The following is an 18,447-nucleotide window of genomic DNA, read 5'->3' as shown; positions in this document are numbered from 1 at the left end:
GGTGCATGCGCACGCAGCGACCAGCAGCGTGAAAGTGGCATCTCTGAGTGAATGTTGATGTATGTTTTAAACGTTGGTTTATGGTTCTAAAGTGCCAGCTTTGATTGTTTTATGAAGAGTGTGTCCAAGTGTGGAGATCAATCATGGATCTGAGGCAGTTTGTCGTGTTGGAGACTCTTATGTGGTTGCTGTTAGCAAGTCTTAGCTTGGCAGCCGGCCAAGCTAGGACGCAGTACGCACGCGAGAAGCTGTTGGAATTAAAGTCTTTCAGCCAGATCAGAAGGTATGACGTTCTGCGGGACATACCAGACTTTCTACTGAGACCTCTGCCTCATACCTGTGGAGGATCAACGTTTAAAGGAAGAAAAAGAGGCAAGCGAGGAGGCGTTAAACAGCGCTTCAAGAGACAGCAGCTATGACGGATTCCTCTACCCTCTGTCATTCTGGGAAATGTTCGCTCACTGAGGAATAAACTTGACGCGTTACAGGGCAACACTCGTTTCCAAAAGGATTTTAAAGACTGCTGTATCCTGGCGTTCTCTGAGACTTGGCTCACGGGACCGAGACAGCGATCTGGCTGTGGGGGACTTTGGTGTGCCCATTCGACTGGACCGGGACCCTGAAGTTACGGGGAAAAGGCAAGGAGGAGTCTGTGTGTACATCAATAAGAGGTACTGTACATCTATAACTGTCAGGGCCCATAGCTGTATGCCCGACATTGAGCTCCTGTGCGTATCCCTGCGCCCCTTCTATTTGCCCCGCAAGTTCCCCCAACTGTTTCTGTGTATTGTGTACATTTACCCCAAAGCAAACGCGGTGTCAGCATGTAGCACTATATTTGAAACAGTGCAGAAAATGCAGTCTGTTTCCCCCGATGCGCCAATGCTCTTAATGGGAGACTTCAACAGACGTCTCTCAAAAAGACATTACAGAATTTCCAACAGTAAGTCTCCTGTCCCACCAGGTGGGATAAGACGCTGGACCTATGTTATGGGTCCATCAAAGATGCGTATAAATCCGTCCTGCTTCCCCCGCTTGGATTGGCGGATCACAACTGCGTGCATCTTATTCCAACATATAAAAATATGTTGCGAAGAGAAAAGGTTGAGACAAAGGAGGTGAAAGTGTGGACTGAGGACTCTATACAATGCCTCCAAGAATGTTTTGAGTGCACAAACTGGGATGTTTTTAAAAGCTCCTGTGACAGTCTTGATGAGCTGACAGACGTCTGTTGTTCCTGTGCAACATTCTGCAGGGATATGATTATACCTGTGAAAACAGTAAGGATGTATCCTAACAACAAACCCTGGGTTACTAGGGCAGTTAAAGGTGCCTTGGACAAAAGAACTCGGGCTTTTAAACAGGGAAGTGTGACAGCTCAAAAAGAAGCTACCAGTGAACTTAGAGCTGAAATTGCTAAAGCAAGAAGAGCCCATACAGCCAAATTGGAGGAGGATGTGGCTGCCAACAGGATGGGCTCCGCATGGTCTAGCATGAAAACCATTGTAGCCCGGGGGGCACTAAGAATAAGAGCCATCTGTGGTTGGAAGCTTTTAGCTCTGACACTGAGTTAGCCAGTGCTTTTAACAGTTTTTATAACCGTTTTAACACTGTGGATTTTAACTCTGAGATTCAGGAACTGAAGGATGAGCTTGTGGATACTCAGCACTTTAATATTGAACTAAAAGACGTAGAAAAAGCCTTTTACAAAATTAAAGTTAACAAAAGTCCAGGTCCTGACAGAGTGTGTGGGCATCTGTTAAAAACATGTGCATCAGTACTCAGCCCTATCTTTCATTCAATTTTTGATATGTCTTTGAAGGAACAAACTATTCCAAAAATATGGAAAGAAGCTGATGTAGTCTCTGTCCCCAAATCTAGTTGCCCAAAGACCTTGAATGAATATAGGCCTGTTGCACTTACATAATTGTAATGAAAATCCTTGAAAAATTTGTACGAACTGAAATCTTACGGTTGGTGGAGGGGGAGTTTGACCCTTTACAGTTTGCATACAGGCCGCACAGGGGAGTTGAGGATGCCACAGCCACTTTACTGAATCTTGTTTTGAACCACCTGGATGGGCACAGAGCCCATGCCAGGCTTTTATTTGTGGATTTTACCTCGGCTTTTAACACTATCCAGCTCCATATTTTAACTAATAGGCTTTTAGATCATTTTAACTTGAGTAAGAATCTAGTGGGGTGGATTCTGAACTTTTTATCTGACAGGACACAGAGTAAGAGTCAGTGGTGTTTTATCTGATCCTGTTTGCACTTCCACTGGTTCTCCACAAGGGTGTGTTCTTTCACCACTGCTGTATATTTTGTATACAAACGTGTCAAAGCAAGTATGAGAACAGATTCATTTTAAAATATGCAGATGACTCTGTCATTGTGAGCTTGCTGAAGGATGGGGAAAGTGGCCATGGGCTGATTGTCAATGACTTTGTTGAGTGGTGTGAGGCCTCTCACCTCATATTAAATGTGTCCAAAACCATGGACATGGTCATGGACTTCAGGAAGAGTGGTCAAACTCATAGCATGACCACCTCAATCAAAGGTGAGACTGTGGGGCAGGTCACCACATACAAATACCTTGGAACTGTAATTGACTCTGGACTGACCTTTGTAGCCAACTGCGAGGAAGTCTTCAAGAAAGGACAGCAGCGCCTGTACGGTCTCAGGAAACTGGCTGTTTTTAATGTTGATCGAACTCTTATATCCTTGTTCTATCGTGCTTTTATTGAGTCAGTTTTATCATTTTCTTTAGTGGCTTGGTTTGGGTCATTATCTATGACGAACAGGAACTCTCTAAACAAGATAGTTACATGGGCGAGTAAGCAGACTAGGCAACCACAGCTGAGCCTAGACTCACTGTACATCAGACAGTTACAGCGGCTCGGCTCTAGTATCAGTCAGGACCAATCCCACCCTCTGAACTCTCTGTTTGTGCTCCTGCCGTCTGCTCAGAGATTTTCTGTTCCAAAATGTAGAACAAAGAGATTTAGAAACAGTTTTGTTCCTGCAGCAATATCTGTGCTAAACAAAAATCAGTGCCACTAAGAACAATTGACTCTGAACACCAAGTCCTGGTTTGTTTTTACTGTTTATTTATTCATGTTGTATTGTATGTATGAGTGCATGGTTTGGGGATGCCCCTCTTTTCTGAACTGCAAACCTAATTTACCTACGGGTACGAATAAAGGAACCTGAACCTGAACAGCACCAAGACTGTAGTGGTATCCAAGTCCATTCCTCGCAAAAGTGCTGTCTCTGTGGAGTGATATTTTCTAAAAGCAGACTGCAGTGGTTCAAAAAGATTATTAAGATAGTCCACGAGCTGTCGCAAAAGTACTTTTTCCAGGATTTTAGAACAAAATGATAGATGTGATATTGGTCTATAATTTTTCAATACACTAGGGTCGAGATTGGATTTCTTAAGCAATGGTTTAATCACTGCAGACTTGAAACATTTAGGAACAGATCCTGAAGTTAATGAGAGATTTATAATTTCCAGCACAGTCGGCCCAAGAGTGGGCCACAGGTCCTTAAACTGTTTTGTTGGTATGGGATTAAATAAGCAGTTTGTAGACGCAACGAGCTTCGTCAGCTCGCCTAGCGAGACACCATCAAAATCTGTAAATCTGGGTAACAACTCAGTGGGACCATCCACCTCCATAGCCGTATGCGATGGTTGAACCAAGGCCTGCTGAGATATGCTCAACCTAATATCCTCAATTTTCTTCTTGAAATAGTCCAAGAAGTCCTGTGCTGAAAAGGGAGAGTGAATAACAGGTGGCCGTCCATGAATGAGAGAAGCTACAGTTTCAAACATAAACTTTGTTATGCTTGTTTTTGTTGATCAAATCAGAATAATAGGTCCGCTTTGTAGCCAGTAGTGCATGCTTATAATCTAAGCATCACGCCACGCAAGGTGGAACACCTCTAATTTGGAACTACGCCATTTCCCTTCCATGCCTCTAGCCAGCATGAATTATTTCAAACGGTGATGTGCGTCAGGTTGCTCACTGGTCTTTGCGGGATGAGTCAGATACAACCTGTAACAAGATCAGTCGAACATTTCTGACATCCGCCAAGGGTTGACAAGGACTCAAAAGATAGGTGATTCACATTGTGACCCGGACTTTACCTGGATCTGGATTTCGCAACGCAATGCAGTAATTGCATACTGATCCAGAATGGTCCGACTGATCAAGATGTTGCAATCTGATATTTAATTCACAAGATGAAACAAAATAGTGTGTTCCTGATCTTGGTTTTACATTGTGACATTGTATCCGTGAAGTAGTTTTGGCATAATCCTTAAAAGTCTACAAAGTGAAATCCTGTTCCAGAATCCGTATCCAGATCACCCCCAAAATTTAATGGAGTCTTCCATGCCCTAATATTTGTCTGTTGTGCAAATTTGGTGAGAATCCGTGAAGTAGTTTTGACGTAATCCTTCAAAGCCTATATAAAGTGAAATCTTGGTCTAGATCCGGATCCGGATAACTTCCAAAATTTAATGGAGTCTTCCATGGCCTGATATCTATCTGGTGAAAATTTTGTCAAAATCCGTGCAGTAGTTTAGACGTAATCCTGCTAACAGACAGACAGACAAATAAACGCCAATGATTTTATTACATGCTTGGCAGACGTAATAATAATAAAGTGATGTGCTAAAACATATTAGTGTTAATTGTTATTTCATATGTTTAGAGGTTTCACTGAATGGATAACAGGAACTGGTGGCCTGTTAATTAAAATTCCTCAAATTCCACTATAGTTGAAATTAATTGAAGCTTGTCATTTTGTTGCAGCCAAAATTACGAGCCATAACACATTTTTTTTTAACTCTCAATATTTGGGGTGTTTATTATGATTGCATATTTCAAATATAACGCAATGCTAAAATACCCTTGGCCGTATAAGCATGTAATCAATGAAAGTCTGTAGAAAGAATGTGACCTTTTGACCCCTTAGAATAGGTCAAGTTTAGCCATCTTTGAACTTGTCCAAGGTCTGTATTCCAAGAATGCTTCCTGTGACTTTGAAGACCCCAGCAATAATCCGGTTGTTAAGCTCTGATGTAACGCATCATGTGATAAATCTGTTTCCGGGTCCAAAGACCTGAAGGTTTACAATGAAAGTTATGTCTGTATGATCCCTTTAAGGATCTACAGTTTAAGTTTAGTTTGTGTTAACAGTGTGCGCAAACCTCCGTCCCTCCCTTCTCCGCCTCCACGTCCGTTAACCGCATTTGTTTGTTTCTAAGGTAAGATCACTTAATAAAACTTTTTTCTTTTACTTTATATATTTTATTATGCACAGGTAAAATATACATCTGTTTAATAAATTTTTTTTTTCATAATTTAGAGTGATTTGTTTTACAAGGCTGGAATGGATTAAAATTACTTTAGTTATTTTCAATGGGGGAAATTCGTTTGAAATATGAGCAGATTGGCTTACGAGCTTGGTCACGGAACAAGTTAAACTTGTAGATCAAGGTTCCACTGTACTACTAAAATGTAATTTTTAATGTTTTCATTATGTTAATAAGAAACTGCATCCATGAGACCCTGAAAAATTGTTAAATACTACCAATGATCCGTGTCTGTTTAACCTGCGTGGAATTTAGTAAACGCAAACCGAATTTCAGACATCTTTTTTATATATATATATATATATATATATATATTACTCTGGAAAAAAGAGGACAAACGGCGTTGTAAAGGACAATAAACAGGACGTTAAAGAGCAAACTTGACTTTCCCCCCGAATGACATGAACAGGAAGCAGTTGCAGCTCACAGCAACTCCCATTGAAAATAACGAAGAAACGACCTGAGCTTCTGACATTTTTACATAAAACAAACGCAGCAACAACATTTAAATACCCAGTTAATATATCCAAGAGAGTTTAAGGCACAATATACAAAGAGTTTTATGTTGCATTGTTAATGCTGTTGCCCGTGTGCAGCCTGATCAGAGCGTTTCAGTGCAGTTCTCAATGTTAATGACAGCGCGCCTTTTTTGTTTGGAGCCGGAAGTTGAAAATCACATGATGCGCTACATCACACTTAACAACCGGATAGGACTGGACTTATGCTGAGCACAGATGGACAGATGGATGGACACAAAGTCTTCGCAATACCCTAACTGAACAGGGACAATATCCTAAAAATACTTTATTTTTATTTTCTTTCTTTTGTTCTTTCTTTCATTACTTAGTTTAGTTGTGATTTATTGTACCATCACTAATACTGTTATTATTTTCTTCTAAACAGAATGGCACCTACTTCATTGTGGCTGCTCGACATGCAAGTGCATCAACAGTAAGTACACACTGATCACATCAGTGGGTTGTTATGCAGGGTGATTACCCCCCCCCCCCCAAAAAAAAAAACTCGTAAAAATTGTAATAAATTCTACAAAGGTAAACTTCAGTCTGTGTACAATCCTTCCCCAAAGTTAGAGTTGTCTTGGTCTCTTTGTATAAAAGTAATGTTCTCAAAATTATGCTCCAAATGGTATGATTTGTTGGCGAAATAGGCCTCCAGGCAAAATGTCTTTTCCTTACTTGACCTAGACAAGTTGGGGAAGATGGTTGGAACAGTAGTCTTCCCCAACATGACTTTTATGCAAAGCGACCAAGGTAACTGAAACTTTTGGGGAATGGTTGTACACAGACTGAAGTTTATGTCCAATAAATTATTTGATGGGCCTCTGTAGGATTTATTACAATTTTCATGGGTTCTGGGTTTTTTTGGGCGGGGGTCACCCTGTACTGTAGTAAATCTGTGTATTTTTAGTAAAAGAATTGTAAATATTAATGGTACATAATAACTTTTATTTACAACAAAAAGTATTTGAAGACTTAATATATAACTGTCCTAATCTCTCTCTTTTTTAAAAACAGAATCTGAAAGATGTTCTGGCAGATCTTATCCCCAAAGAACAGAACAGGATCAGGAACTTTAAACAGCAATATGGCAAAACAGCCATAGGAGAGATTACTGTTGACATGGTGAGAATGTGACTGGTTTAACAAAGTAGGATCACAATAGAAGGCCAGTTACACACAAATCCTGTACAATTTCAATTGTGAGTCTGGAAAGAATAATTTGGAAGCAAGGTTAAGTATTCAGCCATGGTATGGATTTGATACAGTATTTTGGCATCAGCAAATTATGCCCAGCCTGATTTTTACCTGCCAACAATTCAGATCACTCAAAGCTTTCCTTTAAGTTTCCAATCTCACATGACACACACACACACACACACACACACACACACACACACACACACACACACACACACACACACACACACACACACACACACACACACACACACCTGCATCTTTGGACACATTCTGTTGCAGCTGCTACATTATCACCTTCACCTTTGACTGGATTTCAATTGCCATGGGGATTTGGATTCAGTTTCAAACCAAATCACCACAAAGCTGCCTCAAGGCACTTCACATGAGTAAGGTCTAAACTTACCAACCCCTAGAACAAGCACACAGGTGACAGTGGCAATGAAAAACTCCCTCCGATGATGATGTTACTCATTTCCTGTTGTCCTGTAGTCCATCCCAGCCTTGTGCAGGTCTACAGTTTTATACCTACTGTCCTTAGACAGCTCTTTGGTCTTGGCCATGGTGGATAGGTTGGAGTGTGATTGATTAGGTGTGCAGACAGGTGTCTTTTATACAGGCAACAAGTTCAAACACGTGCAATTAATACAGGTAAAGAGTGCAGAATAGGAGGGTGTTTAAAAAAAAAAACTAACAGGTCTGTGAGAGCCAGAATTCTTGCTGGTTATATGTGTATGTGTCAAGGTAGAAACTGCGATCTCATAGAATTGCAGTTTCTACCAGTAGAGATTGCGATCATAATGTCTGCACTATTTTAATTGCTGAATATAGCAAAATATGACTATGACTTACCGATTGACATTGTATTACATTTCTGATCAATGTTTACTTTAACATTTTATTACATTTCTGATCAATGTTTACTTTTTTAAAAGTGTAGTTGATATCTGTTGTTGCAGTCTTTACTGGTAGAAACTCTGATCCAAATGTTGTCAAAGTAGTACTCAGTAAGTAAAGGCAAAAACACAGGAAACGTAAATGGTCAATATCATGCATTTTATTCCGATTCAAGCACAAACATGTAAAGTTCCATTCAGGGGAAAAAAAAAATCATTTTATTTTGACACACATTAGTTACTGGTAGAGACTTCAATCGCAATCTCCACTGGTAGAATCACAGTTTCTACCTGGACATATATAAATTATTATTTATTTTTTGCAATATCCAAGCTAGTACACAACTGGGTCTGTTTGGAGTTCCAGCTTTTAAATCAGGTCAGCTGGGTTTAGGGAACCCATAAATTTGCAGTATATCACAATTCTAATCATTAAATAAACATGTAGATTGGGATACGGTAACTGCAAAGGAAAGGTGAAAATGTGCAAAATAATAACTGTGTTCTAATAGAACACACATTAAGCAGGATAACTAAATATGAAAAAGCTGACTTACACAGTAACACCATATACTATAATTTATGTATGCATTTCAGTAAAATTTATGTAAGCAGTATTAGGCACTTAAATGTATAGATTTCGTGATGCCTTTTGAAAAATGATATAGAGCGGAGTGCAGGAAAACTGCAGAGATCTGTGGTATCTGGCCGGAATTTCTTCACATCTGATTGGAGGTGAGGTTTTCTTTGGTTCCAGCTGCTTGCAAAAGAAATAATGTTTCTTCCTGGTGCAGCAGATAGATGATTACTCTGAACCATCTAGTACCAGTAGATGCACTGTAGCTGAACCTGAAATGTGTTGGTTTTCATCAACAGGTCTATGGAGGTATGAGGGGAATGAAGGGTCTGGTCTATGAGACCTCTGTGTTGGATCCTGAGGAGGTGGGTTTGATGATCAGTCACAGCAAAAACATTTTCTTGACATTAATCCTTTAGTTGTAATCCTTTGACTCGGAGAGATATGCAGCCTTGTAGGTGTTGTGGGTGTGTCCTGTTTCCTATCACACATCTGTACAGATGAAATCACATGGTCTGATGTTCTGGAGATTCTCAGTCATCCAGGTCATGGTATCAAATTAGGTTGTGTCAGGTCAGTTGGACTTGTTTATTTCCTTGGATTAAAAAAAAAAAAGATACAAAAGTAAATATCCTTTAGGAACTAAACAAATCCAGTTGATCTGACTCAACCTACTTGGGTGGTCTGTAATGCATTACAAATGTAGGGAGTGATGGAACCACTCATCTGCTATTGAGTCAGTTCTCAATTCAGTATTCACTTGTAGTATCAGTTCTGTATGAATATGAAATACTGTTAAAACTTTACACTGGGGACTTTATTTTTATAAGTAACATGTTTGTAGGCAAATTTTCAAAAGTGTAAAGTGGAAATATTTACCACATCTCCCTGTTTGTAAAACTCTAACAGACACAAAATCGCTCGAGTATTAATGATTGTCTACAGTACACAGGAGTTTTTCTAGGAAAATTTACAAAATGGGCAACACCAGATTCAATCAATCAATCAATCAATTTTTTTTTTTATATAGCGCCAAATCACAACAAACAGTTGCCCCAAGGCGCTTTATATTGTAAGGCAAGGCCATACAATAATGATGTAAAACCCCAACGGTCAAAACGACCCCCTGTGAGCAAGCACTTGGCTACAGTGGGAAGGAAAAACTCCCTTTTAACAGGAAGAAACCTCCAGCAGAACCAGGCTCAGGGAGGGGCAGTCTTCTGCTGGGACTGGTTGGGGCTGAGGGAGAGAACCAGGAAAAAGACATGCTGTGGAGGGGAGCAGAGATCGATCACTAATGATTAAATGCAGAGTGGTGCATACAGAGCAAAAAGAGAAAGAAACAGTGCATCATGGGAACCCCCCAGCAGTCTACGTCTATAGCAGCATAACTAAGGGATGGTTCAGGGTCACCTGATCCAGCCCTAACTATAAGCTTTCGCAAAAAGGAAAGTTTTAAGCCTAATCTTAAAAGTAGAGAGGGTGTCTGTCTCCCTGATCTGAATTGGGAGCTGGTTCCACAGGAGAGGAGCCTGAAAGCTGAAGGCTCTGCCTCCCATTCTACTCTTACAAACCCTACAGCATCCAAAGCTGTCTTCAATGAGGATGTAAAACTATTGACGAGATACTCTATCTCCCTTACAGAGTTTAGGTAGCTACTCTGCACTGTGTTGTTATATGGCATTAGAGAACATAAAGAAGGAATCATATCCTTAAACCTAGTTACAGCGCTTTCTGAAAGACTTCTAGTGTAATGAAACTTATTCCCTACTGCTGGGTAGTCCATCAGAGTAAATGTAAATGTTATTAAAAAATGATCAGACAGAAGGGAGTTTTCAGGGAATACTGTTAAGTCTTCTATTTCCATACCATAAGTCAGAACAAGATCTAAGATATGATTAAAGTGGTGGGTGGACTCATTTACTTTTTGAGCAAAGCCAATAGAGTCTAATAATAGATTAAATGCAGTGTTGAGGCTGTCATTCTCAGCATCTGTGTAGATGTTAAAATCGCCCACTATAATTATCTTATCTGAGCTAAGCACTAAGTCAGACAAAAGGTCTGAAAATTCACAGAGAAACTCACAGTAACGACCAGGTGGACGATAGATAATAACAAATAAAACTGGTTTTTGGGACTTCCAATTTGGATGGACAAGACTAAGAGACAAGCTTTCAAATGAATTAAAGCTCTGTCTGGGTTTTTGATTAATTAATAAGCTGGAATGGAAGATTGCTGCTAATCCACCGCCCCGGCCCGTGCTATGAGCATTCTGACAGTTAGTGTGACTCGGGGGTGTTGACTCATTTAAACTAACATATTCATCCTGCTGTAACCAGGTTTCTGTTAGGCAGAATAAATCAATATGTTGATCAATTATTATATTGATCAATCAATCAATTTTATTTATATAGCGCCAAATCACAACAAACAGTTGCCCCAAGGCGCCTTATATTGTAAGGCAAGGCCATACAATAATTACATAAAAACCCCAACGGTCAAAACGACCCCCTGTGAGCAAGCACTTGGCGACAGTGGGAAGGAAAAACTCCCTTTTAACAGGAAGAAACCTCCAGCAGAACCAGGCTCAGGGAGGGGCAGTCTTCTGCTGGGACTGGTTGGGGCTGAGGGAGAGAACCAGGAAAAAGACATGCTGTGGAGGGGAGCAGAGATCAATCACTAATGATTAAATGCAGAGTGGTGCATACAGAGCAAAAAGAGAAAGAAACACAGTGCATCATGGGAACCCCCCAGCAGTGTAAGTCTATAGCAGCATAACTAAGGGATGGTTCAGGGTCACCTGATCCAGCCCTAACTATAAGCTTTAGCAAAAAGGAAAGTTTTAAGCCTAATCTTAAAAGTAGAGAGGGTGTCTGTCTCCCTGATCCGAATTGGGAGCTGGTTCTACAGGAGAGGAGCCTGAAAGCTGAAGGCTCTGCCTCCCATTCTACTCTTAAAAAACCTAGGAACTACAAGTAAGCCTGCAGTCTGAGAGCGAAGCGCTCTATTGGGGTGATATGGTACTATGAGGTCCCTAAGATAAGATGGGACCTGATTATTCAAAACCTTATAAGTAAGAAGAAGAATTTTAAATTCTATTCTAGAATTAACAGGAAGCCAATGAAGAGAGGCCAATATGGGTGAGATATGCTCTCTCCTTCTAGTCCCCGTTAGTACTCTAGCTGCAGCATTTTGAATTAACTGAAGGCTTTTCAGGGAACTTTTAGGACAACCTGATAATAATGAATTACAATAGTCCAGCCTAGAGGAAATAAATGCATGAATTAGTTTTTTAGCATCACTCTGAGACAAGACCTTTCTAATTTTAGAGATATTGCATAAATGCAAAAAAGCAGTCCTACATATTTGTTTAATATGCGCTTTGAATGACATATCCTGATCAAAAATGACTCCAAGATTTCTCACAGTATTACTAGAGGTCAGGGTAATGCCATCCAGAGTAAGGATCTGGTTAGACACCATGTTTCTAAGATTTGTGGGGCCAAGTACAATAACTTCAGTTTTATCTGAGTTTAAAAGCAGGAAATTAGAGGTCATCCATGTCTTTATGTCTGTAAGACAATCCTGCAGTTTAGCTAATTGGTGTGTGTGTCCTCTGGCTTCATGGATAGATAAAGCTGGATATCATCTGCGTAACAATGAAAATTTAAGCAATGCCGTCTAATAATACTGCCTAAGGGAAGCATGTATAAAGTGAATAAAATTGGTCCTAGCACAGAACCTTGTGGAACTCCATAATTAACCTTAGTCTGTGAAGAAGATTCCCCATTTACATGAACAAATTGTAATCTGTTAGATAAATATGATTGAAACCACCGCAGCGCAGTGCCTTTAATACAGAACAAGCACAGAGATGAGGCCATAAGAAGATCATTTGTAACCTTCACTAATGCTGTTTCTGTACTATGATGAATTCTAAAACCTGACTGAAACTCTTCAAATAGACCATTCCTCTGCAGATGATCAGTTAGCTGTTTTACAACTACCCTTTCAAGAATTTTTGAGAGAAAAGGAAGGTTGGAGATTGGTCTATAATTAGCTAAGATAGCTGGGTCAAGTGATGACTTTTTAAGTAATGGTTTAATTACTGCCACCTTAAAAGCCTGTGGTACATAGCCAACTAATAAAGACAGATTGATCATATTTAAGATCGAAGCATTAAATAATGGTAGGGCTTCCTTGAGCAGCCTGGTAGGAATGGGGTCTAATAGACATGTTGATGGTTTGGATGAAGTAACTAATGAAAATAACTCAGACAGAACAATCTGAGAGAAAGAGTCTAACCAAATACCGGCATCACTGAAACCAGCCAAAGATAACGATACGTCTTTGGGATGGTTATGAGTAATTTTTTCTCTAATAGTTAAAATTTTATTAGCAAAGAAAGTCATGAAGTCATTACTAGTTAAAGTTAAAGGAATACTCGGCTCAATAGAGCTCTGACTCTGTCAGCCTGGCTACAGTGCTGAAAAGAAACCTGGGGTTCTTATTTTCTTCAATTAGTGATTAGTAAGATGTCCTAGCTTTACGGAGGGCTTTTTTATAGAGCAACAGACTCTTTTTCCAGGCTAAGTGAAGATCTTCTAAATTAGTGAGATGCCATTTCCTCTCCAACTTACGGGTTATCTGCTTTAAGATGCGAGTTTGTGAGTTATACCACGGAGTCAGGCACTTCTGATTTAAAGCTCTCTTTTTCAGAGGAGCTACAGCATCCAAAGTTGTCTTCAATGAGGATGAGATACTCTATCTCACTTACAGAGTTTAGGTAGCTACTCTGCACTGTGTTGGTATATGGCATTAGAGAACATAAAGAAGGAATCATATCCTTAAACCTAGTTACAGCGCTTTCTGAAAGACTTCTAGTGTAATGAAACTTATTCCCCACTGCTGGGTAGTCCATCAGAGTAAATGTAAATGTTAAGAAATGATCAGACAGAAGGGAGTTTTCAGGGAATACTGTTAAGTCTTCAATTTCCATACCATAAGTCAGAGCAAGATCTAAGATATGATTAAAGTGGTGGGTGGACTCATTTACATTTTGAGCAAAGCCAATTGAGTCTAATAATAGATTAAATGCAGTGTTGAGGCTGTCATTCTCAGCATCTGTGTGGATGTTAAAATCGCCCACTATAATTATCTTATCTGAGCTAAGCACTAAGTCAGACAAAAGGTCTGAAAATTCACAGAGAAACTCACAGTAACGACCAGGTGGACGATAGATAATAACAAATAAAACTGGTTTTTGGGACTTCCAATTTGGATGGACAAGACTAAGAGTCAAAGCTTTCAAATGAATTAAAGCTCTGTCTGAGTTTTTGATTAATTAATAAGCTGGAATGGAAGATTGCTGCTAATCCTCCGCCTTGGCCCATGCTACGAGCATTCTGGCAGTTAGTGTGACTCGGGGGTGTTGACTCATTTAAACTAACATATTCATCATTCGGAGTGAGATTGCATCAGAATTTTGGCTCTCTGTTGGGACTGTTTACACAGAGACTGCTACCTGCTGCTTTGGACTTGAACTAACAGTCTTTTTCAAGACTTTTTTGCTTTTTTACCTTTTTACTTTTTTTAACTTTTTTACTGTGCTCCAACGCCTAAGGAAGACCTCTAACGGTCGAAACATCGCGACAGAGCACTTTTATCAGCTAACTTTCATTAGCGTTGGCAAGCTAACTAGCTTGCTAACGCTTTCGTTTTTATTTATTTTTTATTTTATTTTATTTTAGCACCGTTGTCGTGCGTTCGCTGTTGTCGTGCGTTGCCTGTGCTGCTTCATGGCCTGTTTGGTGCCTTGATTGGGGCACTCCTTCTGCTGAATCACCTCTGGATTATTTGCACATTATTCACTTTGTGTGTTTTTGGGAATCCGCTAGCTTAGTGCAGCTACTAGCTCTTAGCCGATTTAGCATGGCGGCTTCTCCTGTCTCTCCCGCACTTTTCTGCTCTGGGTGTGAAATGTTTAGTTATTCCTCGGCCTCCTTTAGCAGTAACGGTACTTGTAATAAGTGCAGCTTATTCGTAGCTTTGGAGGCCAGGCTGGGCGAATTGGAGGCTCGGCTCCGCACCGTGGAAAATTCTACAGCTAGCCAGGCCCCTGTAGTCGGTGCGGACCAAGGTAGCTTAGCCGCCGTTAGTTCCCCCCTGGCAGATGCCGGGCAGTCGGGAAAGCAGGCTGACTGGGTGACTGTGAGGAGGAAGCGTAGCCCTAAACAGAAGCCCCGTGTACACCGTCAACCCGTTCACATCTCTAACCGTTTTTCCCCACTCGACGATACACTCGCCGAGGATCAAACTCTGGTTATTGGCGACTCTGTTTTGAGAAATGTGAAGTTAGCGACACCAGCAACCATTGTCAATTGTCTTCCGGGGGCCAGAGCAGGCGACATCGAAGGACATTTGAAATTGCTGGCTAAGGCTAAGTGTAAATTTGGTAAGATTGTAATTCACGTCGGCAGTAATGACACCCGGTTACGCCAATCGGAGGTCACTAAAATTAACATTAAATCGGTGTGTAACTTTGCAAAAACAATGTCGGACTCTGTTGTTTTCTCTGGGCCCCTCCCCAATCAGACCGTGAGTGACATGTTTAGCCGCATGTTCTCCTTGAATTGCTGGCTGTCTGAGTGGTGTCCAAAAAATGAGGTGGGCTTCATTGATAATTGGCAAAGCTTCTGGGGAAAACCTGGTCTTGTTAGGAGAGACGGCATCCATCGCACTTTAGAGGGAGCAGCTCTCATTTCTAGAAATCTGGCCAATTTTTTTGGATCCTCCAAACTGTGACTGTCTAGCGTTGGGACCAGGAGGCAGAGCTGTGGTCTTATACACCTCTCTGCAGCTTCTCTCCCCCTGCCATCCCCTCATTACCCCATCCCCGTAGAGACGGTGCCTGCTCCCAGACCACCAATAACCAGCAAAAATCTATTTAAGCATACAAATTCAAAAAGAAAAAATAATATAGCACCTTCAATTGCACCACAGACTAAAACAGTTAAATGTGGTCTATTAAACATTAGGTCTCTCTCTTCTAAGTCCCTGTTGGTAAATGATATAATAATTGATCAACGTATTGATTTATTCTGCCTAACAGAAACCTGGTTACAGCAGGATGAATATGTTAGTTTAAATGAGTCAACACCCCCGAGTCACACTGTCAGAATGCTCGTAGCACGGGCCGGGGTGGAGGATTAGCAGCAATCTTCCATTCCAGCCTATTAATTAATCAAAAACCTAGACAGAGCTTTAATTCATTTGAAAGCTTGTCTCTTAGTCTTGTCCATCCAAATTGGAAGTCCCAAAAACCAGTTTTATTTGTTATTATCTATCGTCCACCTGGTCGTTACTGTGAGTTTCTCTGTGAATTTTCAGACCTTTTGTCTGACTTAGTGCTTAGCTCAGATAAGATAATTATAGTGGGCGATTTTAACATCCACACAGATGCTGAGAATGACAGCCTCAACACTGCATTTAATCTATTATTAGACTCTATTGGCTTTGCTCAAAAAGTAAATGAGTCCACCCACCACTTTAATCATATTTTAGATCTTGTTCTGACTTATGGTATGGAAATAGAAGACTTAACAGTATTCCCTGAAAACTCCCTTCTGTCTGATCATTTTTTAATAACATTTACATTTACCCTGTTGGACTACCCTGCAGTGGGGAATAAGTTTCATTACACTAGAAGTCTTTCAGAAAGCGCTGTAACTAGGTTTAAGGATATGATTCCTTCTTTATGTTCTCTAATGTCATATACCAACACAGAGCAGAGTAGCTACCTAAACTCTGTAAGGGAGTTAGAGTATCTCGTCAATAGTTTTACATCCTCATTGAAGACAACTTTGGATGCTGTAGCTCCTCTGAAAAAGAGAGCTTTAAATCAGAAGTGTCTGACTCCGTGGTATAACTCACAAACTCGTAACTTAAAGCAGATAACCCGTAAGTTGGAGAGGAAATGGCGTCTCACTAATTTAGAAGATCTTCACTTAGCCTGGAAAAAGAGTTTGTTGCTCTATAAAAAAGCCCTCCGTAAAGCTAGGACATCTTTCTACTCATCACTAATTGAAGAAAATAAGAACAACCCCAGGTTTCTTTTCAGCACTGTAGCCAGGCTGACAAAGAGTCAGAGCTCTATTGAGCTGAGTATTCCATTAACTTTAACTAGTAATGACTTCATGACTTTCTTTGCTAACAAAATTTTGACTATTAGAGAAAAAATTACTCATAACCATCCCAAAGATGTATCGTTATCTTTGGCTGCTTTCAGTGATGCCGGTATTTGGTTAGACTCTTTCTCTCCGATTGTTCTGTCTGAGTTATTTTCATTAGTTACTTCATCCAAACCATCAACATGTTTATTAGACCCCATTCCTGCCAGGCTGCTCAAGGAAGTCCTACCATTATTTAATGCTTCAATCTTAAATATGATCAATCTATCTTTGTTAGTTGGTTATGTACCACAGGCCTTTAAGGTGGCAGTAATTAAACCATTACTTAAAAAGCCATCACTTGACCCAGCTATCTTAGCTAATTATAGGCCAATCTCCAACCTTCCTTTTCTCTCAAAGATTCTTGAGAGGGTAGTTGTAAAACAGCTAACTGATCACCTGCAGAGGAATGGTCTATTTGAAGAGTTTCAGTCAGGTTTTAGAATTCATCATAGTACAGAAACAGCATTAGTGAAGGTTACAAATGATCTTCTTATGGCTTCGGACAGTGGACTTATCTCTGTGCTTGTTCTGTTGGACCTCAGTGCTGCTTTTGATACTGTTGACCATAAAATTTTATTACAGAGATTAGAGCATGTCATAGGTATTAAGGGCACTGCGCTGCGGTGGTTTGAATCATATTTGTCTAATAGATTACAGTTTGTTCATGTAAATGGGGAATCTTCTTCACAGACTAAAGTTAATTATGGAGTTCCACAAGGGTCTGTGCTAGGACCAATTTTATTCACTTTATACATGCTTCCCTTAGGCAGTATTATTAGACGGTATTGCTTAAATTTTCATTATTACGCAGATGATACCCAGCTTTATCTATCCATGAAGCCAGAGGATACACACCAATTAGCTAAACTGCAGGATTGTCTTACAGACATAAAGACATGGATGACCTCTAATTTCCTGCTTTTAAACTCAGATAAAACTGAAGTTATTGTACTTGGCCCCACAAATCTTAGAAGCATGGTGTCTAACCAGATCGTTACTCTGGATGGCATTTCCCTGATCTCTAGTAATATTGTGAGAAATCTTGGAGTCATTTTTGATCAGGATATGTCATTCAAAGCGCATATTAAACAAATATGTAGGACTGCCTTTTTGCATTTACGCAATATCTCTAAAATCAGAAAGGTCTTGTCTCAGAGTGATGCTGAAAAACTAATTCATGCATTTATTTCCTCTAGGCTGGACTATTGTAATTCATTATTATCAGGTTGTCCTAAAAGTTCCCTAAAAAGCCTTCAGTTGGTTCAGAATGCTGCAGCTAGAGTACTGATGGGGACTAGCAGGAGAGAGCATATCTCACCCGTGTTGGCCTCTCTTCATTGGCTTCCTGTTAATTCTAGAATAGAATTTAAAATTCTTCTTCTTACTTATAAGGTTTTGAATAATCAGGTCCCATCTTATCTTAGGGACCTCGTAGTACCATATTACCCCATTAGAGCGCTTCGCTCTCAGACTGCGGGCTTACTTGTGGTTCCTAGGGTTTGTAAGAGTAGAATGGGAGGCAGAGCCTTCAGCTTTCAGGCTCCTCTCCTGTGGAACCAGCTCCCAATTCAGATCAGGGAGACAGACACCCTCTCTACTTTTAAGATTAGGCTTAAAACTTTCCTTTTTGCTAAAGCTTATAG

General features: G+C 40.2%; 1 protein-coding gene across 1 annotated transcript in view; it reads left to right on the top strand.

Moving 5' to 3' along the window:
- The window catches only part of cs (citrate synthase), a 59,649-nt gene that overhangs the window by 18,494 nt on the left and 22,708 nt on the right, over positions 1-18,447 (top strand). Inside the window, exons 2-4 of the mRNA XM_034173451.1 lie at positions 6,286-6,333; positions 6,918-7,025; positions 8,873-8,938. Of these exons, the coding sequence (XP_034029342.1) occupies positions 6,286-6,333; positions 6,918-7,025; positions 8,873-8,938 (222 nt within the window). The remainder of the gene's footprint in view (positions 1-6,285; positions 6,334-6,917; positions 7,026-8,872; positions 8,939-18,447) is intronic.

This window comes from Thalassophryne amazonica, chromosome 6, assembly GCF_902500255.1.
Source record: "Thalassophryne amazonica chromosome 6, fThaAma1.1, whole genome shotgun sequence".
NCBI classification, from domain to species: domain Eukaryota; kingdom Metazoa; phylum Chordata; class Actinopteri; order Batrachoidiformes; family Batrachoididae; genus Thalassophryne; species Thalassophryne amazonica.
This window is presented reverse-complemented; position numbering and strand designations above follow the sequence as displayed.